At 45.5% G+C, this 27935-nt stretch overlaps 1 protein-coding gene across 7 annotated transcripts in view; it reads right to left on the reverse strand.

Moving 5' to 3' along the window:
• LOC134352866 (protein FosB-like) overlaps positions 1-21006 on the reverse strand; it is a 144684-nt gene extending 123678 nt beyond the window's left edge. For 6 of the 7 annotated variants that reach the window (XR_010019486.1, XM_063060405.1, XM_063060402.1 and 3 more), the window contains exons 1-4: positions 20599-21006; positions 17243-17518; positions 16377-16484; positions 15580-15744 (exon numbers count right to left, since the gene is read on the reverse strand). Coding sequence is in view for 6 of the 7 variants with exons in the window: in XM_063060405.1 (XP_062916475.1) it covers positions 15580-15744; positions 16377-16484; positions 17243-17518; positions 20599-20727 (678 nt within the window). In the remaining variant the exon portion in view is untranslated. Of the gene's footprint in view, positions 1-11139; positions 15396-15579; positions 15745-16376; positions 16485-17242; positions 17519-20598 lie in introns of those variants that run through there. The other variant, XM_063060406.1, reaches the window with a different exon arrangement.
• Positions 21007-27935: the final 6929 nt, after the last annotated feature.

Genomic DNA, 27935 nt, shown 5'->3' on the forward strand with positions numbered 1-27935 from the left:
GTATTCCATCAGCTATTTCTTTTCCCATTCTCCTAATCCATCAAAGTCCTTCTTCAGACACCCTGCTTCCTCAACGCTACTTGTCCTCCCCACCCCACCTACCTTTGTATCGTCTGCAAAGTTGGCCACAAAGCCATCAATTCCGACCTACAAATCCTTGACATATAACATGAAAAGAAGCGGTCCTAACAGCGACTCCTGCGGAAAACCACTAAACACCAGCAGCCAACCAGGCAAGTCCCCTTTTATTCTAACTTTTTGGCTCCTGTCAGTCAGCCCACATTCTATCTATGCTAATATCAGCTATTAGTATATTTGTTGCTTGTTGTGTTCTTTGTTATTCTGTCAAGTATTGTGGGCGTGCTCTGTCGGTGCTGGAATGTGCGATGACCCTTGTGGGCTGCCCTCAGTACATTTTTGGGTGTGTTGCTTATTAACACAAACAACACGTTTCACTGTATGCTTTGATCTACTTGTGACAAATAAACTTCAAAGTTCAAAGTACATTAATTAGCGAAGTTTTGTCTCCTTACAGGCAGCCACAAAACAAGAAACCCAGAAGAACTCATTAAAATGAGACCAATGTGCAGAGAGAGAGAAAAAAAACAAATTGTGCAAACAATAAAAGCAAGTGAACAGCCTTCAGAATGAAAGTGAGATGATGGACACGCCCGCAGCCTCAACCTTAGCGCAGCGAAGAACAGAGTAAACGTCGTGAAGCAGCGAGCGAGCTGGCCCGACCTTCACCTCTGGTTCCGACACCTGGCCTTTTCAATCCATTCGGTCCAGCGTTTAAATCATCCAAAGGCTGGATCAAGACCTGGGCGCTGGGCCCCGCTGCCACATTCTGGCCTGTACCTGACCTTTTCCAGATCAATCAGACTTGCTCTTGGTTCAGGTGAACGTTCTCCAAAGTTCCTGCGCTGTGACTTTTCTCTGCTTCACACACCTGACTCCGTATTGACCAGTTTCATCCTCGCTCCAGCCAGTTCCCCTTGAGCATACCTCAACCTCACTCCAACTTTGCATTGCACCCATGCGCATCGACCCTCAAATCTTGAATTGCAGTGTCTTGTTTTGCACCATTTCTTTTTCACTGCCTTGTGTGTTAGACTCTGTGTGTTGTTTGTGCCTGTGATGCTGCAGTAAGCAAGCTTCTCATGCACCTGTGCATGTGACAATAAACTCAACTTGACTTGGCTGCTTCAAGAACACCCTTGAGTCTTTCTGTCTGTCCATCCGTAGTATGAAGTTGTTTGGAAGAGATTGTCTGTTCCAGGGATCTGATGTCGGCATGCAAGCAAAGTGGTCTGGTCGATGGATCTGACTGAATACAACGGTGCCTGAGTGCTGGGGATGCCAGCCCCCATTAATTAATTGTTAAATAATTGGGAAGATTCCCCAGAGATGAAGTTTGTGATTCTGTCAGTACCTCCAGTTGAACTCTGTCTTTTTGTGTGTTTCCTCCTAGCTGTCAGTCTGTGATTTTGTATTGCCATGTGTTCCTGCTCTACTCCGGCCCCTGTATTACTGAGTACTCTCTCTCTCATCTGTTTCTCATTATTACCTGTATTGCTGCCACCTGTATCTCATTGTGCTCCACCTGTCATCTGCCTCCCTGTTTATTGCTCAGTGTATTTCAGTCCTGTTTGTTACCAGATTGTGCCAGTGAACTTACATGGGAAAAGCAAACTGAGAAAATTACAGTCAAATGTAAAAAAAATAGATAACTTATTGAGGGGTCTTGCTGGACAGGACTGGGGTGCAAGCAGGATATCACTATTAAATATTTATCAGGCTTTAATGAGGGCTACATTGGATTATGGAAGTGTAGCTTACATGTCAGCTGCAGAAAGTAATTTAAAGATGCTGGATGTTGAGCAAGCTCAGGCCCTCAGGATATGTAGTGGTGCATTCAGAACATCACCTATATCAGCTCTTCAAATCGAAATGGGGGAAGTGCCATGAAGCCTTAGAAGAATAAAGCTAATGCTAAATTACTGGGTTAACATCATGGGACATAACTACTCACATCCAGCTCAAGCTATATTGAAAGACTGCTGGGAACATAATAAGTCAAGTTATAATAGCTTTGGATGGATCGGGGATGCAGCAGCACAAAAATATGGTCTCCACAAAATGGAATATAGCCCTGCAGTTCCAATATCTGATGTTCCTCCATGGCTCTTTACAATGCATACAGTAGATAGAAACTGGCAACAACTTTTAAAAAAGAAGTTTAACTATGGAATCAAACAAGAATATATAGACTCGCATTTTAGAAATGAACTTGTAATGTTTATGGATGGATCAAAAGACCCTAGATCTGGCCACACAGGTATTGCAGTCTACATTCCTCAGTGCAAAACTAGTATCAGGAAAAGAAATCAAACCATTTATCAGTGTATACAACAGAATTAATGGCAATATTGAGTGCATTATCTTGGATAGAAGAAAATAATATCAAAAAGGCTGTGAACTGTTCAGACAGTTTATCTGCATTAACCTCGATCAAATCAAGAAAATCAGAAAGTAGACAGAATATCTTATTGGAGTTTTTATGCAAGTTATATACACTGACCAAAAATGGAGTAGAAGTCAGCTTTCTTTGGGTTCCTGCTCATTGTGGAGGGGAGGGTAATGAAAAAGTGGACAGTATAGCTAAACAATTGCTCAAATCGTCTATAATAGAGGCCCAGATCCCTCTTAGCAAAGCGGAAGTCAAGAGCGTTATTAAAACACGTATTGAGGAGACATGACAGAAACATTGGGATGAGAGTGAAACAGGGAGACAACTGTACAAAATACAGAGGCAAGTCAGATACAAAAGATTGTCAAGTGGCTATAGAAAGACAGAAGTGATCATCAGTCGTTTGGGAATTGGACACACTAATCTTAATTACACATTACACAAAATAGGGAAACATCCATCTGGGTTGTGTGAATACTGTAATCAACCAGAAACAGTTGAACATGTATTGATAAAATGTAAGAAGTATCAAAAAGAAAGAGTGAAGATGATAGAGGTGCTGAAGATAAACAAAAAACCTGATGTGGGTATAGAAGACATTTTAAGTGGGAATTCAAGAGAAATACAGACCTGTATCATGAAGTATCTGAAAGACTCAGGTTTATTATATAGAATATAGGGAATGCAATTCTTTCCCCTTCTCCTGTTTATCCAACAATCCACACTCCAGTCTAGCAGGTGGCGGTAATGCACCTAAAAGCTGGTTTGCCAACCGCCATAAAACAACAGAAGAAGAAGAAGCAGCCAGTGAATTTTCCTGAGCCTTTCCAGCATTTGTATCTGTACTCTGTCTGTCTGAATATTGACTCTGCCTGTTTCCCGATTCTTGTTTTTGGATTTCTCTAGATGTTTTGATCTCTGCCTGAACTTTGACGCTGACTTTGTTTGCACCTTGGGATTTGTTACTCAATTAATATCACTGTGTGCACAGTACTGGGTCTGTGATTGGATCCCTGACAGATTCTCACTGTATGTAGCCCAGGTCCCAGAAACATGGAGGATTACTGGTGTGTTGACAAAGGAACCTTACCAGGAACCTTATTCAGGTTCAAAGGCAGAATGCAGGGTTAATGGCAGGATTCTTAGCAGTGTGGAGGAACAGAGAGATCTTGGGGTGCATAGATCCCTCAAAGTTGCAGTGTAAGTTGATAGGGTGTTAAGGAGGCCTACGGTGTATTGGGGGCTTAAGCTGGTGCTGGAAGCGTGATGACATTTGCCCAGCACAATTCTCGCTGATTTGATTTGATGCAAACGATGCATTTCACTGTATGTCTCAATATACATAGAACAAATAAAATTGATCTTTATCTTCATGTCTTATGGTCTTATGATTTATGGCACATAAACAGAAGAATGTGGGAGTTGTAATGTGCAGAGCTGAAGGACATTGCTGGCAGTTCGGGTTGGCACATCCTCCACTCCCAGAGGCAGAAACAGAACAAGCTGAGCGATTGATGCAAATGGATGACTGATACACACCAAGAAGTCAAACCACCTGAAGTTGTAGGATTCAATGTTGAGTCCAAAGGGCTGTAACATGCCCAGGCAGAAGATGAGGTGCTGTTCCTCAGGCTTGCATTGGCCTTCATTGTTACAGTACAGGAGGTTACGGGCACAGGTCAAAGCAGGGGGTGGAGGGCTTCTCTGTCTGTATCAGTGATCCATCCTCTTCAATCTACTCCTGGGCAGCTGATTCACTGATCCAGACAGCAAGCCATCGTGGGCTCTACCTGAGCTGAAAACCTGTTTCTGGATGACCCCGGAGAAGAAGTACGTGCTGTCCACTGGTTCACAGGAGGCCTTTCAGGACCAGTGTGTGCAGCACATTTTAATGTCACCATTTCTGTTGTTGCTTTTTTAATAACAAATGGTTTATTATTGTCACATGTACTGAGATGCAGAGAAATGCTTGTCTTGCGTATTCATCAGATCATTAGTGGATTGAAGCAGAACAATAACAATGCAGAATAAAGTTAACAACTACAGATAAGATGCAGGGCGAGTGCAAGAGCATGACAAAGTAGATTGTGAGGTCAAGTGTCCAATTTAAGGAACTCTTTAATAGTGTTATAACAGAGGGATAGAAGCTGTCCCTAAGCCTGGTGGCACATGCTTTCAGGCTTTTGTACTTTCTGTCTCATGGGAGAGGGGAGAAGAGAGAATGCCCAGGATTGTCAACAGCCTTTGGGCCCCATATCTCTGAAAGGATGTGTTGTCATTGGAGACAGTCCAGAGGAGGTTCACGAAGATGATTCTGGGAATGAAGGGGTTAACATATTGGGCAGCTTTGGGCCTGTACTCACTGGAACTTAGAAGAATGTGGGAGGACCTCATTGAAACCTACCGAATGTTGAAAGCACTAGACAGGTTGAATGTGGAGGGGATGTTTCCTACAGTGGGGGTATCCAGAACCAGAGGGCACAGCCTCAAAATTGAGAGGTGACCTTTTAGAATAGAAGTAAGGAGAAATTGTTTTATCCAAAGAGTAGTGAACCTGTGGAATGCTCTGCCACAGACTGCGGTGGAAGCCAAGTCCGTGGGTACATTTAAGGTGGAAGTTGATCGGTCAGGGCATCAAAAGATATGACACAGAGGCTGAGTGGGATTCGGGATCAGCCATGATGGAATGGAGGAACAGACTTGATGGACTGAATGGCCTAATTCTGCTCCTATGTTTTATGGTCTTACAGAATGGATGGTGCTTTGATTATGCTGGATGCTTTACTGAGATAGTGAGAGGTGCTCTTGGCCCAAAATGTGAACTTTTTAATTCCTCTTCAGAATCTCAATAAAGCAGCCAGTATAATCAAAGATCCCATCCACCCTGGACATTGTTGAGTCCTGATGAAGAGTCTTGACCCAAAATAGTTTATCCCTCTCCATTGATCTTGCCAGACCTACTGAGTTTCTCCAGCATTTTATGTGTGTTGCTGCGGATTTCCAGCATCTGCAGAACCTCTTGAGTTCATGACAAGCTAAACGGCTGGACCAGGACGGGCTATTGGTAAAGCTCACACCAGGGGAGCTAGGTTTTTGCGTGTTGCAGCCACCCAAGAGAAGTGGTGCAGGAGGCGGTGTGGTGTGGCCTCATTGCTGCTCTCCAGTGTTTGCTCAGTATAAACAAGCTGGATTGTCTTGTTCTTGCTGATAATATCCATAGATTCAGGAATTTGGGCTATTTTATATCTATCTTTTGTGTGACTGTATGTTTATTGCTATCTTATATGTGCTCTATGTACTTTGTGCTGTGTGTGACTGCTGGTATTGTATTTTTTACCTTGGCCCAGAGGAACCCATTCACTCATGGGTATTCATGTAAAGTTGAATGACAATTAAACAAACTTGAATTTGAAGCTCTTGAACCCTCTCAAAATTCAAAATTCAAAATTCAAGACTGTTTAATGATATTTCCTGTATACAGGTGTAAGGAGAATGAAATAATTGTTACTCCAGATCTGATGCAGCACAAAAAAATACAAAAGCAAAGAACACAATAAAAATACTAAAAAAAGCACAATAAATACAAAAACATAAGCCAGCTTACAGTATACACATAGATTGAGTGTCTGTCCATTAGATGACTGATGGGAAATAATCAAGAAGTGGTGGAGATGTTGATCAGCCTTACTGCTTGGGGAAAGGAACTGTTTTTGAATCTGGTGGTCCTGGAGTGGATGCTACGTAGGGTCCTCCCTGATGGGAGTGGGACAAACAGTTTGTGAGCAGGGTGGGTGGGATCTTTTGTGATGTTACTGGCCCTTTTCCGACACCTCTCTGTATATACAGTATATCTAGACCTCAGCACCGTTGCACTGTCCCTCTTCCTGAAATCAATAACAGAATAACGTGACAAGTAGTGTCCCTTCTGCTGCCCTGGGAGCTGGATGACCAGCTGCTGGACCAGTCTCACTACGGGAAGGATAAGCAGGTCTCCTGCTTGGACTGAGTCTGGGTGAACCACCGCAACCTCAAAGTGTGCCAAAAGCCTGGACAAAAGTGGAAGTTAATTGTAGTGGGAGAGTCTCGGACCAGAGGGCACAGCCTCAGAATAAAAGGACATCCATTTAGAATGGAGATGAGGAATTTCTTTAGCCAGAGGATGGTGAATCCGTGGAATTCACTGCCACAGGCAGCTGTGGACGCCAGGTGATTGGATATATTTAAAGTAGAGGTTGACAGGTTCTTGATCAGTCGAAGTATCAAAGGTTACAGGCAGAAGGTTGGAGAATGAGGTTGACAGGGATAATAAAGGGGTTAATAGAGGGGTTGACAGGTATAATAACGAGGTTAATAGAGGGGTTAAAGGGGATGATAAAGAGGTCGATAGAGGGGTTAAAGGGATAATAAATGGCCTGATTTTGCTCCTACAGAATGTCTTATGGTCAAGTTAAATTAAGCTGTAGCTGAAGTGAGAAAGAATTCTGGGTATGTGAGACATTATCCAGCTCTGAATACATAGGAACAGCCAACTTCCATAATGCTCAGATTGTGCAATTAACAAACTTGCCTTGTTTACATGCTGCTGCCCATGCTGTAGTACAGATTGCTTGCTTTATCCCCAGCCCTCCCCCCAGAGGTGGAGGATTAGTCACCATTGGTTCCTGGCCGTAGGTGTGAGCCCAGTTGAGGAAAGGGTGGTCAGTCAACAGTGTGTCCATATACCAGTGATTCTCTACCCTTGAAGCTGAAGGTAGAACGTTTTCTCGCTTAGTTCATGTGTAGTGGCATTGGAGAGGGCCTTGAGGGGCATCACAGAAATGATTCTAGGAATGAAACGGTTAATATATGAGGTGCGTTTGATGGCTTTAGGTCTGTACTTGCTGGAATTAAGAAAGGGATGGGGGATCTCTTTGGAACCTATTGAATATTGGAAGACCTAGCTAGAGTCAAGTCAAGTCAAGTCAAGTCGTCACTTTTTATGCAACACACATCAAAGTTGCTGGTGAACGCAGCAGGCCAGGCAGCATCTATAGGAAGAGGCGCAGTCGACGTTTCAGGCCGAGACCCTTCGTCAGGACTAACTGAAGGAAGAGTGAGTAAGGGATTTGAAAGCTGGAGGGGGAGGGGGAGATGCAAAATGATAGGAGAAGACAGGAGGGGGAGGGATGGAGCCGAGAGCTGGACAGGTGATAGGCAGAAGGGGATATGAGAGGATCATGGGACAGGAGGTCCGGGAAGAAAGATGGGTGGGGGGTGACCCAGAGGATGGGCAAGAGGTATATTCAGAGGGACAGAGGGAGAAAAAGGAGAGTGAGAGAAAGAATGTGTGCATAAAAAAGAGTAACAGATGGGGTACGAGGGGGAGGTGGGGCCTAGCGGAAGTTAGAGAAGTCAATGTTCATGCCATCAGGTTGGAGGCTACCCATACGGAATATAAGGTGTTGTTCCTCCAACCTGAGTGTGGCTTCATCTTTACAGTAGAGGAGGCCGTGGATAGACATGTCAGAATGGGAATGGGATGTGGAATTAAAATGTGTGGCCACTGGGAGATCCTGCTTTCTCTGGCGGACAGAGCGTAGATGTTCAGCAAAGCGGTCTCCCAGTCTGCGTCGGGTCTCACCAATATATAAAAGGCCACATCGGGAGCACCGGACGCAGTATATCACCCCAGTCGACTCACAGGTGAAGTGAGGCCTCACCTGGAAGGACTGTTTGGGGCCCTGAATGGTGGTAAGGGAGGAAGTGTAAGGGCATGTGTAGCACTTGTTCCGCTTACACGGGTAAGTGCCAGGAGGGAGATCAGTGGGGAGGGATGGGGGGGACGAATGGACAAGGGAGTTGTGTAGGGAGCGATCCCTGCGGAATGCAGAGAGAGGGGGGGAGGGAAAGATATGCTTAGTGGTGGGATCCCGTTGGAGGTGGCGGAAGTTACGGAGAATAATATGTTGGACCCGGAGGCTGGTGGGGTGGTAGGTGAGGACCAGGGGAACCCTATTCCTAGTGGGGTGGTGGGAGGATGGAGTGAGAGCAGATGTACGTGAAATGGGGGAGATGCGTTTAAGAGCAGAGTTGATAGTGGAGGAAGGGAAGCCCCTTTCTTTAAAAAATGAAGACATTTCCCTCGTCCTAGAATGAAAAGCCTCATCCTGAGAGCAGATGCGGCGGAGACAGAGGAATTGCGAGAAGGGGATGGCGTTTTTGCAAGAGACAGGGTGAGAAGAGGAATAGTCCAGATAGCTGTGAGAGTCAGTAGGCTTATAGTAGACATCAGTGGATAAGCTGTCTCCAGAGACAGAGACAGAAAGATCTAGAAAGGGGAGGGAGGTGTCGGAAATGGACCAGGTAAACTTGAGGGCAGGGTGAAAGTTGGAGGCAAAGTTAATAAAGTCAACGAGTTCTGCATGCGTGCAGGAAGCAGCACCAATGCAGTCGTCGATGTAGCGAAGGAAAAGTGGGGGACAGATACCAGAATAGGCACGGAACATAGATTGTTCCACAAACCCAACAAAAAGGCAGGCATAGCTAGGACCCATACGGGTGCCCATAGCTACACCTTTAGTTTGGAGGAAATGGGAGGAGCCAAAGGAGAAATTATTAAGAGTAAGGACTAATTCCGCTAGACGGAGCAGAGTGGTGGTAGAGGGGAACTGATTAGGTCTGGAATCCAAAAAGAAGCGTAGAGCTTTGAGACCTTCCTGATGGGGGATGGAAGTATATAGGGACTGGACATCCATGGTGAAAATAAAGCAGTGGGGGCCAGGGAACTTAAAATCATCGAAAAGTTTAAGAGCGTGAGAAGTGTCACGAACATAGGTCGGAAGGGATTGTCACTTTTTATTATCATTTCAACCATAACTGCTGGTACAGTCCACAGTAAAAACGAGACGTTTTTCAGGACCATGGTGCTACATGAACAATACAAAAACTACATTTAACTATGTAAAACAACACAAAAACTACACTAGACTACAGACCTACCCAGGACTGCATAAAGTGCACAAAACAGTGCAGGCTTTACTATAAATAATAAACAAGACAATCTGCACAGTAGAGGGCAGTAGGTTGGTGTCAGTCCAGGCTCTGGGTATTGAGAAGTCTGATGGTTTGGGGGAAGAAGCTGTTACATAGTCTGGTCGTGAGAGCCTGAATACTTCGGTGCCTTTTACCAGATGGCAGGAGAGAGACGACTTTGTATGAGGGGTGCGTGGGGTCCTTCATAATACTGTTTGCTTTACGGGTGCAGCGTGTGGTGTAAATGTCTGTAATGATGGGAAGAGTCCGATGATCTCAGCTGACCTTACTATCTGCTGCAGGGTCTTGCGATCCAAGATGGTACAATTTCTGAACTAGGCAGTGATGCAGCTGCTCAGGATGTGGAGGGGATGTTACCTATAGTAGGGGAGTCCAGGACCAGAAGACACAGCCTCAGAATAGAAGGACATCCCTTTAGAACAGAGATAAGGAGAAATTTCTTTAACCACAGGGTGGGGTATATTTAACTCAAGATTGTTAAAGGTATCAAAGGTTACAGGGAGAAGACAGGTGAACTGGGTTGAGAAATCAGCTGTGATGGAACTGGCTCAATGGGCTGAATGGCCTACTTCCGGTATTATGCCTTCTGATCTATGGTAACAGTCTTTTCCCCAGGCCAGGGGGGTCCAAAACTAGGGGGCATAGGTTCAGAGTGAGAGGAGAAAGATTTCAAAGGGACCTGAGAAGCAACATTTTCCTGTGGGGGATGGAACCAGAGGAAGTGGTTAAGTTAGGTACAGCAGGTGTCAGGAGGGAGGGGGCTTGGAGCTGGATGGGCACTGGGGTCAGCAAGGACTGGTTGGTCCAACAGGCCTGTAATGGTGCTCTTTTGCTCTATGCCACCAGGACTACTTACTATCTTAGTAATCTTGTTCCATGTATAAACAGAACATGAGAAGTTGCAGACTTGGATGTTTAAGGAAGATCCTCCTCAAGTTCTGGTCAAACATCTGCCACCCTGGGCAGAGAAAGTGTGGTTCAGTAGAGGGACCTCCATGTCAGTCTGCTCCTGTAACCACTCACAGGTCTGGGCAGTGGGCCTTCTGTTTGTTGATAGCATGCTCCTCTCTCAAGGTTACAGTTGTGCCTGGGTAAACCCAGAGAGGAAGGATTCAGTGCTCCCTGGTTCATGGGAACCAGTAGGTGTTGGGGTTTATGCTGGACATGGGACCTTTCATTTCACATGCTATTGATTTTAATAAACTTATCATAAAACCAAAAAATCCCACACAGAAAGTTGAGTACTGGACATAAAAGGCGAAAAATAAGATAATCATTAGATCTTAGGACGTGGAAGAAGTCTATGCAACTATTCCACATGGCTGATTTGTTATCCCTCTCAATTACATTCTCCTGCCTTTTGCCCATATCCTTCTGATGAATTATGAACTATCACCTCTGCTTTAAATATATCCATTGACTAGGCTGCCACAACCATCTGTGCCATCGAATTCCACTAATTCACCACCCTCTGCACTAAAGAAATTCCTCATCTTTGTTCTAAAGGGGTACACTTCTAATCTGAGGCTGTGCTCTCTGGTCCTAGACTCATCTACTGCAAGGGACACCGAGGTGTTAAAGCCCCCTTTAGTAGCCATTTATAATAAATAGCGCACAAACAAATGTGGATTTAGCATCAATGGTTCCTTTATTAACACATAGTAAAACATTGCAAATTTCAGGTTTCATGCAGATTATTGATGCAACAAACTCAGATTTCACCGTGTAACAGGAGCAAGATATTTATAAATATCAAAATAAACCTTAATTTCACAAAGTGCATTAAACTCTGGTGGATCGAGGGCATGACAGGGCAAATGTTGGAAAGTGAGGAGGAAGCATACAGAGGGAGACAGCAGATCTCGTAGGACAGAGAGGAGAGTGCACGTACACATCCAGGCAACTGCAGAGGTAGCAGGAATGAGAGGGGTGGGGGCAACAGAAAATAAGGAAGATGGAGTGGGAGAAGAAAGATGCACAGAGATACTTGTGGAAATGGGGAAGACAGACTCAGGGAGGTTACAGTCATTAAGATGGAGATAATGACCAATTGCTCAGGATTTTAAAGTGTGGCTCAATATCAGTTTCACTTTGAGTCTTGTCCTTGTCTGCACCCAGCCCAGAGACTGTGGAATGCTTGGGCTGGAGAAGGAGGGATCAGTGAATGTTCCTGACTGAATTTCATGCCCACGCATCCAGCAGGTTATGCTGATTCCACCGAAGCTTCACAGACTAGAGAGAAAGAAAGAAGCTCTTGCTTCCACTTCCCAGTGATGTGAAGTGTTGAAGAGTAAAAAACTGAGCAAGCCTGATTCCGGGAGTGGTTGCATATAAAAAAAAATGGTCCACAGATTTCTGACCCCTCCACCAATGTCTCTGAGTCATCTCCAATGAAGGGGCATCAATTTCCTTCTGAAGCCCCTCAGAGCAAGGAGCAGGCTGTACCACTGGAAGCTGCCACTCTCCACAGTGGAACCATATTGTGAGCACTCCGTATCTCCACTTTGGCAGTGGATTAGGTCAGGCCTTGGGTGAGTGGGCTCATCTTGGCAAAAGACAAGAAATAGGAGTAGGCTGATCTGATCTTGGCCTTAGGGCCATTGTTCCCCACAACCTTCGACTGTCCTACAGACCAAATACTTGTTCATCTTGACCTTCAGTATGTTCAATGATTCAAGCAGTGGTCTGTAGTATTGTGGGTTGATGAGGAGTGGAGAGTTGGCAGAGGTACAGGTTAAACATTAACATTTGAGTACCCAGGAGTGGGTGAACGAACCACTCTTTCCAATAAGACAATTTTTACTCTCAATGCTGGCTTAAAGCCTAATGCAGTGCCACAATATATACACACAACTCTACAGTCACAAATCCAGAAATAGATTTCAATATTTTTGAAATAATTACATTATAAATCTTGATAAACAACCATGGACATAGTCATAGTACAGACACAGGAACATACAGTATACAATCGTCTGTGGTAACACAGTTTGAATTAATCCTGTGTCCCAGTAAATAACACATCCGTTTTTGAAATGTTGTAACTCGTCTCCATGCAGTTTTTGACATAAATTTCAACAATTTTTAAAGCTTAAAGGAACTAGAGCTTAAAACTATACATGGACTAACACTGGATAAGCTGTGGTAACTTGAAGCAAATTGTTCCCACACCAAGATTACATAGAGAGGGAAAGGAAGGGGTCAGTAGTTTTTATATCCTATGGTCTGACATACAACAGGACTGTTTTTATTTGTTTCCCCTTTTAGGAATCCGTATACAAGTCAGTAAATTGTTTATGGCTCCAGACATTTTGTACAGTTAGTCCTGAAGTCAATCTGGTCTTTCTTTTGCAAAGAAAATGCTGCATGTTTTAAAAGTACAATATAGAAATAAAAAATAAATATTAACTATAAAAAGTATAAAATGAAGGCTGTCAATTGATGGGAAATATGGTATCCTTCATACAGCAAGTACCAGCTAGACCCACAGGAGACCTCACAAGGAACGCTCACACCAAGTGCTGGAACAACTCAACAGGTCCTGTCCTGAAACGTTGACATAGACCAAGGGTCTTCATTGACCCTCCATAGATGCTACCTGACCTGATGAGCTCCTTCAGCACTTTGTGTTTCTCAAGATTTCTAGCATCTGCAGAATCTCTGCTGTCAGAATGAATGTAGCCATTCTGTCTCAGCTGGTGGCTCAGCCAGGGAAGGACGGCAAGATTATGGGTAGCTAACGTTATCCTGTTATTGCCTGACACACAGACTCACACTCATCCTTTCCCTGGCACAGAGGTGCCATGTCCCATTTGAGCCGCGACTGCGTGCACTCAGCGGGTCTGAAGGACTGAAGCTTCCCAGTTTGTATTAACACAGAGCTTTCGAATGTCAAGTAAGATATGGACACAGGCGCGAACTGTCGGATATTCATTAGGTCATTGTGAAAGGTTAAATACGTTATTGCAGTCAGCCAGTTTTACCTTTTTTGTAAGTTACTTTAAATATTGGTTAAAATACAATAACTTATACGTGATATTCTATACATAATAGGAGGGAGAGATTAGCCCTCCCGTATTGCTCAGAAATATAGGGGCGCTATCTCCCTCACCTCCCATCTCAGTGGTTTAAATGTCAAGCAAAGCATATTCTGGCTTGTTGGCGCGGGAAGCGTGGCGACACTAGTGGGCTGCCCTCGGACTGTGCTGGGCGTTGGCGCAAAAACCACGCATTTTACTCTATGTTTTGATGCACATGCGACAAAATAAAGCAAATCTTAATCTTACTGTGGTCTGGTCTGGTGGGCAGAACCGGTTACTGTGACCAGTTCGTGGTGAACGAGGGTCAAAGAGGCAGGAAGGGCTCTGTCCTCCCGGGAGGGACTGTCTCTGGCAGTGAGAGAATGGGAGACGCTGCGCTGTTCGTCAACGTCAAGCCGTGTGTCCCAGTTATGACAAAAAAAAGCGGGTTCTCCCTCGTTCTTACAGAACTGGCAGTATGGTTGCTGTATAACTACTGCCCACGTTGCCCCCTTAAATCTCTCCTCCCGAAGGCGCTGGAAAGAGCCCACAAACGCACCCGGGCAGAGGGTGGCTATTCGACTGCAGTGGCATCACAGAAGCCTGTTTCTAGGCCGTGCACTGAGGAAATGAAGCCGTTTCCGGCTTAATGAACGCAAAACCGGTCACCTCCGGAGAGCGGTGGGGGAGAGTCATCCAATTGAATCGTTACAGACATAAAATGCTAAAGGAACTCAGCAGGTCAGGCAGTCTCTATGGAGGGGAATAACACGGCTCCGAATTCAGAGGCAGCCTTGGCAGCCAGAAGGGATCCTGTGGTTTGCGAACCTGACAGGTCACGGCTACAAACCTCATCTAATCTGAAAGGAATGGGTCGAGGCGCGGCGGGGGATCTTCAACGCAAAAATAAATCAGGGATTCGGCCGGTTTTACATCCCTCCTGACTTGCTTGTCCCTTGCAAAGTTTTTAAAAAATCATCAAGCAGGATATAAAACCAATAACTTTTTCTGTTGCTTTTGAGTTCCAGATCGATTAAAATTAGTTCCAAAAGTAAAATTCACATCTTATTCATTGGGAAGGAGGATATTTCCGTTACATCGAAGACAACACGTCGTCCTCTCCCCTCTCACCAAAACAAACACACACACACGCACACAATAAACGTAAAATTATCTTACAAAATGTCTGGATTCACAGTACGTTAGAGAGGGACAGGCCCCTCGTGGAGCGGTGGAACACTTAACAAAAGGAGAATCCGCCCGTAGTTTCACCGTCAGTAAAACAAAAGCTCAGTCACTTTTACAGCAGGGGCTGCTGGAGCTTCCCAGACAGGTACAGCCGGCTAACGCAGCAGAGAGGAGGCCAGGATGGCTAGACATTCGCTGGGTCGGGATACGTTCGGGAGGGCCTTGGTGTAGTAACATTGCAACTTCGTCAATACAAAACTGGCTCCGCCACCGTGGGTTGCTGCTCCCCACTTTTTTGGGAGGTTTCGGAGTGGCAACAGAAGCTATTTGGCAGTGTGTGTGTGTGTGTGTGTGTGTGTGGGGGTGCGGGAGCAAAACGCTTTAGCCCCCCTCCGTGTTGGTCCCCTTCCTCCTCCCCGGGGCAGCAAGGTGGGAGAGGGAGAGGGTGAAGGCGAAGAGAAAACGAGGCAGGCTGGCGATTCCTTCCCCAACACAAGGCCACCCCAACCCCTCCCACCTCTCTCCCGTATCCCGGGCTCGGCGTTAAAGCAGCGCCGGGTGCTGGGAAGTGAGTGAAGTGAGGTTAAAGCAGGTTTACAGAGCCAGCAGCGATGGCGAGTTCAAAGAGTCCGAGGATTGGTCGCTGCTACTGTTCCGCTGGTGGACGAGGCCGCAACTGCTTCCCTCTGGGTAGGTGAACACAAATGAAGAGGTGTATGAGGCGTTGGGGCTACTACTCAAAAAGGACTGGACAGTCTCACAGGGCGGATAGAAGGGTACCTCCGCCGGCAGCTGATAGCCCGACGGGTAGCTCCCGGACAGTGGGGGCTCCTTCCCATCCAGTGTAATAGGCAATCCGAGAGAGCTCACCTCGGCAGCGGCGGCGCTGGGCTGCGGACTGACGGGGTCCTGGAACGGGATCTTGCAGGCTGGCTTGTGCGCCACCAGCACGAACTCCAGTCGCTCTTTCTCTTTGTGAAGCTCGGCGATCTGAGATTGAAGCTCGGCTTTCTCTTCCTCCAACTGGTCGGTCTCCTGCGAGGACGGAGGCAGACGGTTAGTGCGAGCAGCGAGGGGCGGGGGCAGAAAAAAGGAGCGGAGCGAGGGAGGTGAGGGGAGGGAAAAAGGGAGCGAGGGAGGTGAGGGGAGGGAAAAGGGGAGTGAGGGAGGTGAGGGGAGGGAAAAGGGGAGTGAGGGAGGTGAGGGGAGGGGAAAGGGGAGTGAGGGAGGAAAAAGGGGAGTGAGGGAAGCGAGGGGAGGGTAAAGGGGAGCGAGGGAGGTGAGGGGAGGCTCCAGAGAAGGGCGAAAAAAAGATGGAGAGAGATAAGATGGGAGAAAGGGAAAATGGGGAATACTGTAGATTGATAACGGCAAGAATAGGAGAGAGCGAGTAGAGAGGGATTAAGAGAAACAAGAAGACAACAAAAATGATGGGGTTGGTGGGAAAGAGGGGAGAATAAAGCAAGAATATTCGCCTAACCTCCCACCGCCCATTACAGGTCCCTGAGGGACAGGCACGGTACGACCTGTGATCCCGTACGGGTTAGTGAACTAATAACTCCTCCCTCCAACCCCCCTCTCCAATTACCGGCTCTGAACATACCCCTCTACACTTGCCCTTCCCTGTCTCAGGGCACCCGGGAGAGGCGGGAGGATAGTTTGCTTACGGTCTGGAGGCGGTCGGTCAGTTCCCGGCGACGATTCCGACATTTGGCGGCAGCCAGTTTGTTTCTCTCCCGGCGAACGCGGCGTTTTTCCTCCTCCTCGGCAGTGAGCTGTGGGTGGTAGACAGATAGGATTCAGTTCCCTTGGCCATTACGCTAGGAAACCGCGCACACAGTCCCACACACCCCGGCCCGTACTCTCTTCCCTTAACCCAACCCTCTCCGCGTCCTCAAGGCGTCCAGAACTCAGACCTCAACGGGCTGGACACATGAGAGCGGGAAATCATTCTTGAAGTAGCTAATGGATCAGCGCTCCATCTTGTACCAGCGGGGTGTTCCCAACTTGGAATGTTTGATGGGTCACTGCAGAGGGGGTTTTATGTGGACAGGACAGGTTTATAGGGATATGGGCCAAACGCAGGCAATAGGACTAACTCAGTTGCCCAGCGTGAACTGATTGGCCTGTGTCCATGCTCTATCTAACCCAGGAGGGGTGTGGTGTGACTGTAGAGGGGAGCTAACTTGACTGCTGAAAGAAGATCCAGAGCCCCAAAAAATAGAGCGGACCTATAATATTAGCATTGTTCCCATTATTTAGCAATAATATTTAAACAAAGGTCCGCAAAGACCCCTGAAAAAACTTTGATCTCATATCATTGTGCACCCGCACATACTGTGTCCCTGTGTGTGTGTGTGTGTGTGTGTGTGTGGTAAACACAAAATACTCTGCAGATGCTGCCCGACCTGCTGAGTTCCTCCAGCGTGTTGGCTCTGTGCGTGTGTGTCTGCCTGTGTTTGCATCTGCCTATCTACAGTGTCTGTGTATATATTGGCTGTGTGTCCACAGTGTACAGGTGTCCTTCACTCACCGTTTCATCGCGTGCCCTCCGAGAGCGGCTGGCCCGGGTGGGTTTCGATGGCTCTCCAGTGCTGTAGGAGCACATGGCTGGAGTGGAATAGCTGGTCCCCGGGAGGTTATATGGATCCATGGAGGTTTGGGCCATAGGGGGAATGTGAGACTGAGTCTGGGCCACCGAGGAAATGACAGTCGGCTGAACCATCCACTGTAGATCCTGGCTGGTGGTGATGGCAGTCAGAGTTGGTACAAAGGATCCTGGCATCTCCCCAACGCCTGTAGTACACTCCTGCAAACGATCAGTGTACACAACAGGATTTATCATTTATTTTAGATATGGTATGGAAAAGGCCCTTCCAGGCCTTCTAGTTGCGGTGCCCTTGTGATGCCCAACAACCCCAGCCTTATCATGGGACAATTTACACCTTTGGACTGTGGGAGGAAACTGGAGCACCTGGAGAGAACCTACACACACACAGAAAGGAATGCACAGCCTTGCCTACAGAGGGCACTGGAATCGAACTCCGAGTTGTAAGAGTATGGGGCTAACTTCTACATGAATATATATGCTGTACCTACCTTGGCCCCAGAGGAAGAGTGTTTCCTTTTGCTGTATGGTTGAACGACAATAAGCTTGAACTTAATATATTCTGTTTACAAACCACCAACTCCGCTCATGAGGCCTCTTTAAACAATGTACCCGTTAAGCATTAGGGAGGCTGTTAATCAGGGTACAACTCCTCACTGTCCACTAGCAGCAGGGTGTGGTCCTTCCCCATTTGAGAAGGGTTGACCTGGATCTTGATTCCCAAAGTCACGTTAACAGTCAAAATGGGGAAGGAGGATTCACAAAAAGTGTTCTCACCCTCTCACCTTCCTCCATTCTTGGCGGGATGGAGAAACTTGGTGTTGGTTTTAATCTTTTTTCCTTCACAAACTCGGGCAGCAAGGTAGTGGTTAGCACAGCGACCAGGGCTGAAGTCCCACCGCTGTCTAAAAGGAGTTTGTACATTCTCCCCACGACCATGCGGGCTTCCTCTCACATTCCATGTTAATCAGTCACTTGCAGGCCCATTGGGCTGGAAGGGGTTGTTACCATGCTACATCTCTGAATTAAAAATTAACTTATAAGTTATAACTGATTTGTCCATCACCTGGAGAGGCCTGTGAATCAGGTTGGAGGCAACATCTGGTCTCCCAGCAGATTGTCTAAACAGAGTGCTATATAAATTCATATTTAACTTTAAGTATAATTAGTAAATAATTGTCACTATTCTATCAAACCCAATCTCCGTCTTCTAACGCTGGCAATCCGTATTTAATGTCTCTTCTGCAGTGCTAAGTAAAGAGTTTAAGCATACTACATCGTGACGGCGGAAGAGGTGAGCACATTAGAGCGGCAGTTCTGGGTTTCGTCAGAAGGGGTCGCCGTATTGCAAACTATATTGGACGAGTGGACTGTGTTGTCCGCGGTGAGCTGGTGTCCTATAAAGTTCACTCAGTTAGCGAGTTCACTCACTTACTTCTACACATTTACAAGAAGGGTCCAGTGCTGTAAAGCCACGACTCATCCAATAATTCAAACGTGAACTTTAACTAAGAATTATTAAAAAGAAAAGGTGTTTTTCTCTAACTTGATATAACCAAAGTTTAAAACGAATAAATAAGACATGGGTGTTAAGATGTGGTAAATACCACTTATTTATTGTTGCAACCTGATATTCACGAGTTGAAAGGCATTCCAATCAGCTGTCAATCGATGTGAACAGCGATACAGTATGAATACAAATGGAGAGGTATTCGAATTAAGGGCGGTGGAGAATGGAATAATATTGGACAGAATTTGCAAAGAGCCAGGAAACGTTGTATTCCTGATGCAAATCTAATCGTGTCTCTGTACCTTGCGGCCACCGGTTGAGGCTAAAGAAAACATTTTGTGAATGTCAGAGTTGTACTCGACAAGTTTTTTGCCCATCGACCTAATCTTTTTTTGCCCTCATTAGGGCTGTCCCTTTTTATTCTTTGCCTATTCAACTGTCTGACTAAATATTTCTTGAACATCGTGATTGTATCTGAATACCCCATCTCCTCTGGCAGTGTGTTCCTATATTTAAAAAAATCATGCCTTAGATGCCTTTAAACCCCCTTCCTTGCTCTCAGTGCCGTCTCCGACGGAACTGCATAGAAAGCTCTAACCGCGATCTAACCAGTATAATGTCCCTGCTTTTATATTCCACGCAGGAGAGCATGACATATGCCTTCTTCGATCGTGTTTTCACTTTCAGATAACTAGAGATTGGAATCCCAAGGTCGCTCTGTTTATCAGCATGTGTCTGGCCCCACACGCGACTCCCGACAGGACACCAGCAATCTTCCTTTTAAATCTTACAGCACCTCGGAATGCAACTCTAGTGACTGGTTCGCAGTTCACAGGGTGAATGAATCCTGCAAATGTATTTATTTAGCAACACAGCGCGGAGCCATGCTGCTCTAGCAACCCCACGACCCCGATTAACCCTAACTTAATGGAAGGTTGGAGTTGTGTGCTACCGAGGACAACATCCCTGTTACTTAAAGAAAGCAGTGACAAAGACCTCGAACATCTGAAGGACTGGGGCAATGCAGTTGAGGTTGACCCTGGGAAAGATCGCATTTCCACGATTTCTTGGCATTGCACCGGACGTTAAGCATCTCATTTGATTCCCAACCCCTGCATGTTAACGCTCAGCTTGCAGCGCAGAGTGAATAGGGCCTTGACTTTTGCTATGCACAGCAGATACCAAACTGGTTAATTAGATTGGCGTTCTAGACTGTCGTGTGCACTGGGAGGTGGAACCAAGAGCCCGCCGCTTTCCATTCATAAAACCCGGGCAGCGCGTGCCCGTAACATTCCGACTCCCCAGCCACTGACAGCGCCGTTGCCTCAGCAACGTTCCAAAATAGAACGTCTGGCGTCAGCACGTCGCACGACCGGGGGCGGGGCCAGAGCGGCGTCACCAGGAGAATTCCAATACGTCAACCTTACGGACGTAACCGAGTCCGAGGGCAAACATGAGGTTTCCAACCTGCTGGAAACCGGTGCAATTTTATCGATAGATCGATTCCAATTGACACGAGGCTCCGAATGCAGCGACAGACATAGATCTCACACATGCATTTGATTCTAAAGTTTACTTTAATTATCGCAGCTTGCACCGTTCAGCTAAACACTGACTTTAGTTTTGCACCGATCAAAAATTAATTGATTCCCTACTTATTCCTATTATTGTTGGAAAATAATCCAAAGACGGGACGGGGGAGGGGGCTCCCTCGTCATCCCGGATAGTTTTAACACGTTATAAAGTTCGCCTGATTGTAAGTGTCACTTACCTGGGCTGCAGTGGTGGGGCTGCCAATACTCTGGCTGAAGGAATCCACGGATGACAGGTACTGAGGCTCCGAAGGGGAAGAACTACAGCGAGAAGCCGAGTCAAAGTCGCCTGAGAATCCCTGGTACATGTCCTCCCAGTCGTTGATGAGCCACGATTTGTCTCCCCTTGAATCCAGTTTCCCGTTTGTCAATGAACAGCTACTCAAAAAAATACTGTGCTGTAGTAGCGCCTGTCTGCTCCTCCTCAGTTGCGCCGCTCTCTTTATGAATGAACTAATTCCTCTTGACGCCTTTTTATAGGAATGTATTCCTCTGACGTCAGGCTACCAGATCGTGAAAGTGGTCAGATCCCACACGAAACAAAAGAAACAACGAGTCCGAAATCACTAGAAGTGAAGCCACCGAAGGCCGAGCTGCAAATAGCACTCTCGCCGAGCTTCCACTCTGTTTTATTGCCGGGAAAACGCGATAAAATCCCTCCTGTGAGGAAGCTCCGCCCATCCGGGATCCCTGACGTACATGCCCAAATATGGAACTGTGTAGTTTGCTGTTTACTGGTAACCAAGCAGTGACGTAAGAGGGAATCCCTCTCTAGACAGCGGCTTTATCATAGAGAGAGTTTTAAATAGAAATCCAGTCTCCTGGAGCTTTATTTTTAAATTTGATTCTATAAATTCTAAATTTTTAATAGTATAAGATTTTAAAATCCTGCTGGGGTTACAGTCCTAGAAAATACACTGCTGCTTCAGAACTTGGCTCCGTTTACCTCTATAAACTCAAATTATCCTGTAAAAATATCTGGCTTTATTCTGTCGGTGAGGGAACTTACTGTGCCTCGACTAACATTTCTGTTCCCCTGCAATTACAAGACTGATTACACAAGAACAAACCGCGAGGCCGTGCGGGATGCTATATAATTGCGATTCCCCTTTTAAATGTAAAAAAAACGTGTCTGTGAGATATTTTGGTTTAAACTTTGAAACACTAAGTTTTGACCCTAGCCGTATCACTGCAACACAGACCCCAGGGTTAGGGCGAAAGATTTCAACGTACTAATTTCTCGATCAAAGAATTAATATTTTGTTTCAATAAGTCGCATGGTTGTTGGCGGGTTTGCGGTTAGTGTTTACCAGGGAGCGCGACTTCCTTTTGTGATATTCACCCGAGGCGTGTTTTGAGAGGGTGGGGTGGGGTGGAGGGAGGAGGTTAGCGCCGAGCCTCAGCGCCACCTTACCTGACTCTAAACAGTTCTATTTACATTCCGAAACCTGAGCAATGATAGCCTTGTGGGAAAATGCCCTTGGTCAAGAATCCACAATCGCGCGGGATCCCCGTGAAAAAAGGCCTCGCCGAGGTTAGCCCAATGAGCCAACGCCTAACCTCAATGAAAACACCACACCTCCACCAAGATAACAGAAAAATCTGCCAGTTAGTGCCTCTGAAACTTTAGACAAAGTTTAGAAAAGAAAGTATGGTTCTTGAATTTAATATTTAATAGGAAAACGGATTTAAACCACGCATTTCTACGCAGCGCAGCTCTTCAATGGCAATTATTATTTAATTTGGTGAAGCTGCATCCCAGACCGTGACACCGAAAAAAATTGACCAGGCACTTCCGCGGCACGTGGCCCACAGAGCTATACAAGGCAGAAACGGGCCTTTCGGCCCATCTTGTCCATGCCAGCTGTGATACCTGTCTATATGAATCCCGTTTGACTGCATTAGGCTTGAATTCTGTCTAATTACATGTACAAACGCCTTTCAACTGTTGTAACTGTACCTGCATCCACCACCTCCTCTGTGCGGTCACTCCAGATACTGATCAATCTCCGAGCGGTAAACTTAACCTCTTAGGTCTCCATTAAAATTCTTCCCTCTCACCATAAACCTGTGCTGTACAATTTCACACTTACCTGTCCCACAAGATATTCTCTCCATCTACGTCCATCATAAACACAAGAGATGCTGCAGATGCAGAGGAACACCCAAAATGCTGGAAGAACTCGGTAGGTTAGGCGGCATCTATGGAAATGAATATACAGTCGAAATGAAGGGACTATGTAAGTACAGTCCTGATCCTGAAAGGTCTCGGCCTGAACGGCGACTATTTATTCATTTTCATAGCTGCTGCCAGTCTCCAGCTTTTCGTGTGTGTTGCTATGTCCTTCGTAGTCTTATTGCAGAGTTCCCAACCGGGGTCCACGGACCCCGCCCCCCCCCACCCCCGGTGAGACTCCATGGCATAAAACAGGTTGTGAACCCCAGCTCCACATGGTCACCTCTCAGCCTCCTTCACTGCAGAATAAAGCCAGCCTGTCCAATCTGTCTTGATAGCTACAACAGCCTATTCTGGGCAATGTTCCGGTGAGTTCATCTGCACTCTCTCTACAACTACCATGCCCTTTCTGTAGTGTGGTTACCATCAGGTAGGAGGTATCACAGCATTAGGACAAGAATTGTCAGTATGAAAAAGAGACTACTGAACTGATGTAAGATTCTCATCATAGGATCTCAGCACACATTATACTCTTTAATTTTTAACCTGTATTGTATATGCACCCTACTATTTCTTAATTTATTTGATAATATTACTTTATGTGCCTTGTGTGTGAGTTATATGTACTGTGTTGTCTACCTTGGTCCAGAGGAATGTTGTCTTGTTTGGCAGTATACATGTGTATGGATGAATGACACGAAATGAACTGTACACAACAGTCCAAATGTGCCTGACTAATGTCTGTGTTGGTACAATATGATATCACAACTCATATAGCCAGTGCTTCAGCCTCTGAAAAATGCCTTTATCTCTATCCTATCCACCTATCATGAAGCTATAGACTGAACCCCAAAGCCCTTCTATGTTGCAACCACAGACTCTACTGTGGAGGCTGGGTGGGCAGCTGAAAGGGGTCGGTAATCACACTGGTGAGCATGCATATTCCAGCCAATTAGAGTTCCTTTGCGGTTGTACTTAAATCCCTTCCTTCCATTTCAATCTTGACCAAAAGCACAGCAATGTCAACGTTCCCTGCTTACCTCTGGGAAAGATGACTCGTGTTTAGATTGATGCTGTAAAGGAGTGGTATTTATTTATTATTAAGGTACTGCTTTCAGTTTGAGTGTTTTAGTTAATGACAATTTTGGCCTAGTATTTATTGTTTTTTCCTTTAATTCTGCACAGTTCTTATTAAAAGTTTATGAACTGTTCATCCCTTTCAGTGTCTCTCCCTCTGCACTGAGCCATAACTGTGTCCCTCTGTACATCAGTGCTTGACCTAACCTCCTAAAGTGCATTACCTCACACGTATTTGGATTAAATTTCATCTACCACCACCATGCCCATCCTTCCAGCTGATCTACGTCCCACTGTATCATTAAGCAACCTTCTTCATTGTTTACAATTCCAGCAATTTTTATGTCATTTACCTTTTTAAAAATTAGAGACACAGGACCTTCCAGCCCAATTAGTTCGTACCACCTCAATTACACCCATGTGACCAATTAAGCTACTAACCCGCATGTAGTTGGAATGTGGGAAGGACCCAGAGCACTTGGAGGAAACCCATGTGGTCATGGTGAGAACATTCAAACTTCTAACAGACAGTGGCAGGAATTGAACCTAGGTCACTGGTGCTGTAATAGTGTTTTGTCAACCACTACACTACCATGCTGCCTAGTCTGCAAACTAACTAATCATGCCCCTAACTTTCTAATTCAAGTCAGTTACAAATATCACAAACAGCAAAGGTTCCAGTACTGATCCCTGTGGGTCACCACTAGTTTACAGATTACTAGTGAGACAAACACTCATCCACCAGTGCCTTCTCCCTCCTTTCACCCATCAGGTGTGGAACTAATGCGCCGAGGATAGTGGTAGTGGAAATGGCCCAGTCCATCACAGGTAAAGCCCTTCCCACTATAGAACACATCTACATGAAGTGATGTCACAGGAAAGCAGCATCTATCATCAGGGCCATGCTCACTTCTCACTGTTGCCATCAGGAATGAGGTACAGGAGACTTAGGACTCACACGAGCAGGTTCAGGAGCAGTTATCACTCCTCATCGTCAGGCTCTTGAACCAGAGGGAATAACTTCACTCAATTTCACTCGCCCCCATCACTGAACTGTCCCCACAACTAATGGACTCACTTTCAAGGGCTATCATGCTCTCGATATTTATGCTTATTTATTTATTATTATTAATATTTCTTTTCTCTCTTTCTTTTTGTATTTGCAGAGCTTGTTGTCTTTTGCACACTGGTTGTTTGCCTGCCCTGTTGGGTGCAGTCTTTCATTGATTCTATTGTGTTTCTTGTACTTATTATGATTGCCTGCATGAAACTGAATCTCAGGGTTGTATATGGTGACATATATGTACTTTGATAATAAATTTACTTTGAACTTGTCTGCTCTGTGAAGCATCACTTGTATCTACATGTTGTGTTTTGGTTTGGCAACTCCTCTGCCAATATCACACCCTCTCAATACTGCATCAGCTTTTGATAACTTTTCAGTACAATCCTCATTCCTGTAAGGTTGGGGATATAGAACGGTCAGCCACAATGCCTGCACCAACATAATGCCAAATTAAACTAACTCCCTCTGCCTGTCCCTGAGATGCAGTGGCATATACAATTGTCACAAACACAGTATGACAGTCTTCACATACACCTTGTCTGCAGCATTAGCTGCTGGTTGTTGATTAGATCATTGAAATCTGGAAGTATCTCCTTCCAGAAAGGCAAGTTGTGGTAGTTATGGGCTTTCAAGTGATGGGTGTAAATGCAGTTAAAGGCCCGAATAGCCCAATGGAGCAGATTATTTCTCTTCCATGTCTCTATCAGAAAAAGTACAGTGTGATGATTGCATTACTTACTGCCCGAGTGTCAATAGTTACCTATCTTATAACAAGGTCTCCTTCCTCTTCTATGGACACTCATCCCTCTCTGATTTGGGTTCCAGGGACAACATTGTGCAGGAATATCACTTGCCTTACAAACAGTTGTCTGGATCCTCCCCATGTCTCCTGTCACCCCTTCTTCTCCCTTGCTCATCACTCGCTCTGATGCCCATCCTCCTTTCCCTTCTCCCATTTCCTGTTACTTCGGGGCTAATCTCTTGTGTGGGCCCTGCATGTCAACATCAGTCAGAGTTTCAGCATGCAATATGCTGCAATGGCCCTCACAGAGCATGGCAACAAAATGGTTGACTTACTGGCACTGATATTGCTTTGGACACGTGGGAAATTTAAATTAATTACAGTGAAATGTATCTGCAGTTTAAAAGCTAGAATCAGTATTCATGGCCAAGAAGTCACTGGATTATTGGAAAAGTGACAAAACGCAGCCAAGGCTGACAGGGGCCCATGAAACTTTCTGGACTGATAGTGATAGAAAGTATTCTGGGGTCAAGGAACATTGCCCTGGGAAGGTGATGCTATGTGAACAAATACAGAAGTCTTTTCCCCTGATGGTGAACAGGACAGCGATCAGAAGCATTTAAATCTGAAATTGGTATCTAAAGACGTGAAGAGAAAAAAAGTAAAAACATCAGAATGGAATTAGTCCCTTGAGTGTTGCACTGAATGGTGGAATTAGGAGTCTTACCTAAAACAGTTGGAGCAGGAGCCTAGGCCAGCACAGATTCCTGCAGCCCAGACACCACATTCAAGCCACTGCCAAATAATCAGACCCAGCACAGGCTCAGAAGATTACTGGGCCCCTCTGTCTCTGGCTTAGAGTAGACCAGCAGCTGAGTACATACTTGCCGTTGAGCACAAAGTACTACAACATGAGTTAACTCAGCTGTGACCTGTTAGGGAGTGTCTATATATTCTGTGGGAACTGGTGAGGCTCTGAATAGTTCAGTAGCTTAATAAATATTGTATAAATACACATACAGTAGTAACTTTACAAAATCTTTTTTTTTGTTTGATCAGATCTTTATTTTAAAAATCCATCCTTCAAACTGATGAAGTCCATGTCACTCACTGAGTAAAGAGAAAATCATAAAGTTCCTGAACACAAGAGATTCTGCAGAGGCTGGAAACCCAGAGTAACACAAACAAAATGGTGGAAGAACTCAGCAGGTCAGGCAGCTTTCATAGAAAAGAATAAACAGTCAACGTTTCAGTCTGACGCTTCAGTCCTGTTGAAGTGTCTTGGCCTGAAACATTGACTGTTTATTCTTTTTCATGGATGCTGCCTGACTTGCTGAGTTCCTCCAGCGTTTTGTGTGTGCTGCTTCATAAAATTCCACCTTGCTTTAGTTCACCTTGAGACAACAGATGGAAGCTCTGGAGGTGGTGTGCTTCTCTTTACAGAGATTCAATGTCAGCATAACATATAAATTAAAGCTCCCTCACCTCTATCCCATAACACACTCTCAGAGCAGAGACATCATAGCTTCGAGGTAGAATAAAACTCCCTCTACACCATCCCAACAAAACTTCCCAGGATAGAGGCAGCGGGCCTTAGATGCAGCGTGAACCCCCCTGTGCACTGATCTGACATACACTCCCATAACAGGGTCAGTTCAGATTCAGTACGTTGTTTACATGACCTAGTCCCACCAGTCTGTGATAGACTGTCTACTAGTGCTCAGTTTCAGGTAGTTTTATGATCAACATCCGAATTGACTAGAAATGGGATTGACATTTTCCCATTGATTTCACATTGGATACTTGTATTGAGCAGATCCTTTCATTGGTCTGGAGTAGATTTGAAAGACAAGTGTCTGATCATAGCACAAAGTACCCCATTCTACTACAGTGATCTCATTACCATCTCAGATGGAGTAGCATTGAGTGCAGTCATGATATGCTTGGACTCGTTTGTATTGTAGTGCCCTGGTTCACATCTTTACTGTTATGCAGTAGGTATTAAATTTAGCAGCTCTGTTCCGCTTTCAGCCTGTTTGAGTTACTGTTGAAGATAAGGGAGGATATGGAATGTGTGCCATCCAATTAGGGGGAAGTTTTCTTGGTGAGGGACAATAAGGTTGGTTTGAGTTTTTATTCCGGGGGAGATGAGGAGAGAAGACGCTGGGGAGAACTTGTCATAGTATACAATCCGGTGGGAGCGGTGTTTGGAAGGTGGTGTGTGCTGTAACGCAGACTGAGGCGCCCAGTGTGTGAGCCACAGAGAAGTTCAAGATGAGATCCAACTTGTGCACATTTGACTGTTTAATTAGAATGGGCCCTTTTCTTTTGGTTTTCTTTACTAACCCTTTAGTTAAGTTAAGATTCATAAATACAATTCTTTTAATCATATGCAGTGTACTGTCTGTTATTTCGTGGCACTAAATTGTAATGGTAGTAAATTACACAGCGTCCA

Source organism: Mobula hypostoma, chromosome 10 (assembly GCF_963921235.1).
Source record: "Mobula hypostoma chromosome 10, sMobHyp1.1, whole genome shotgun sequence".
NCBI classification, from domain to species: Eukaryota; Metazoa; Chordata; class Chondrichthyes; order Myliobatiformes; family Myliobatidae; genus Mobula; species Mobula hypostoma.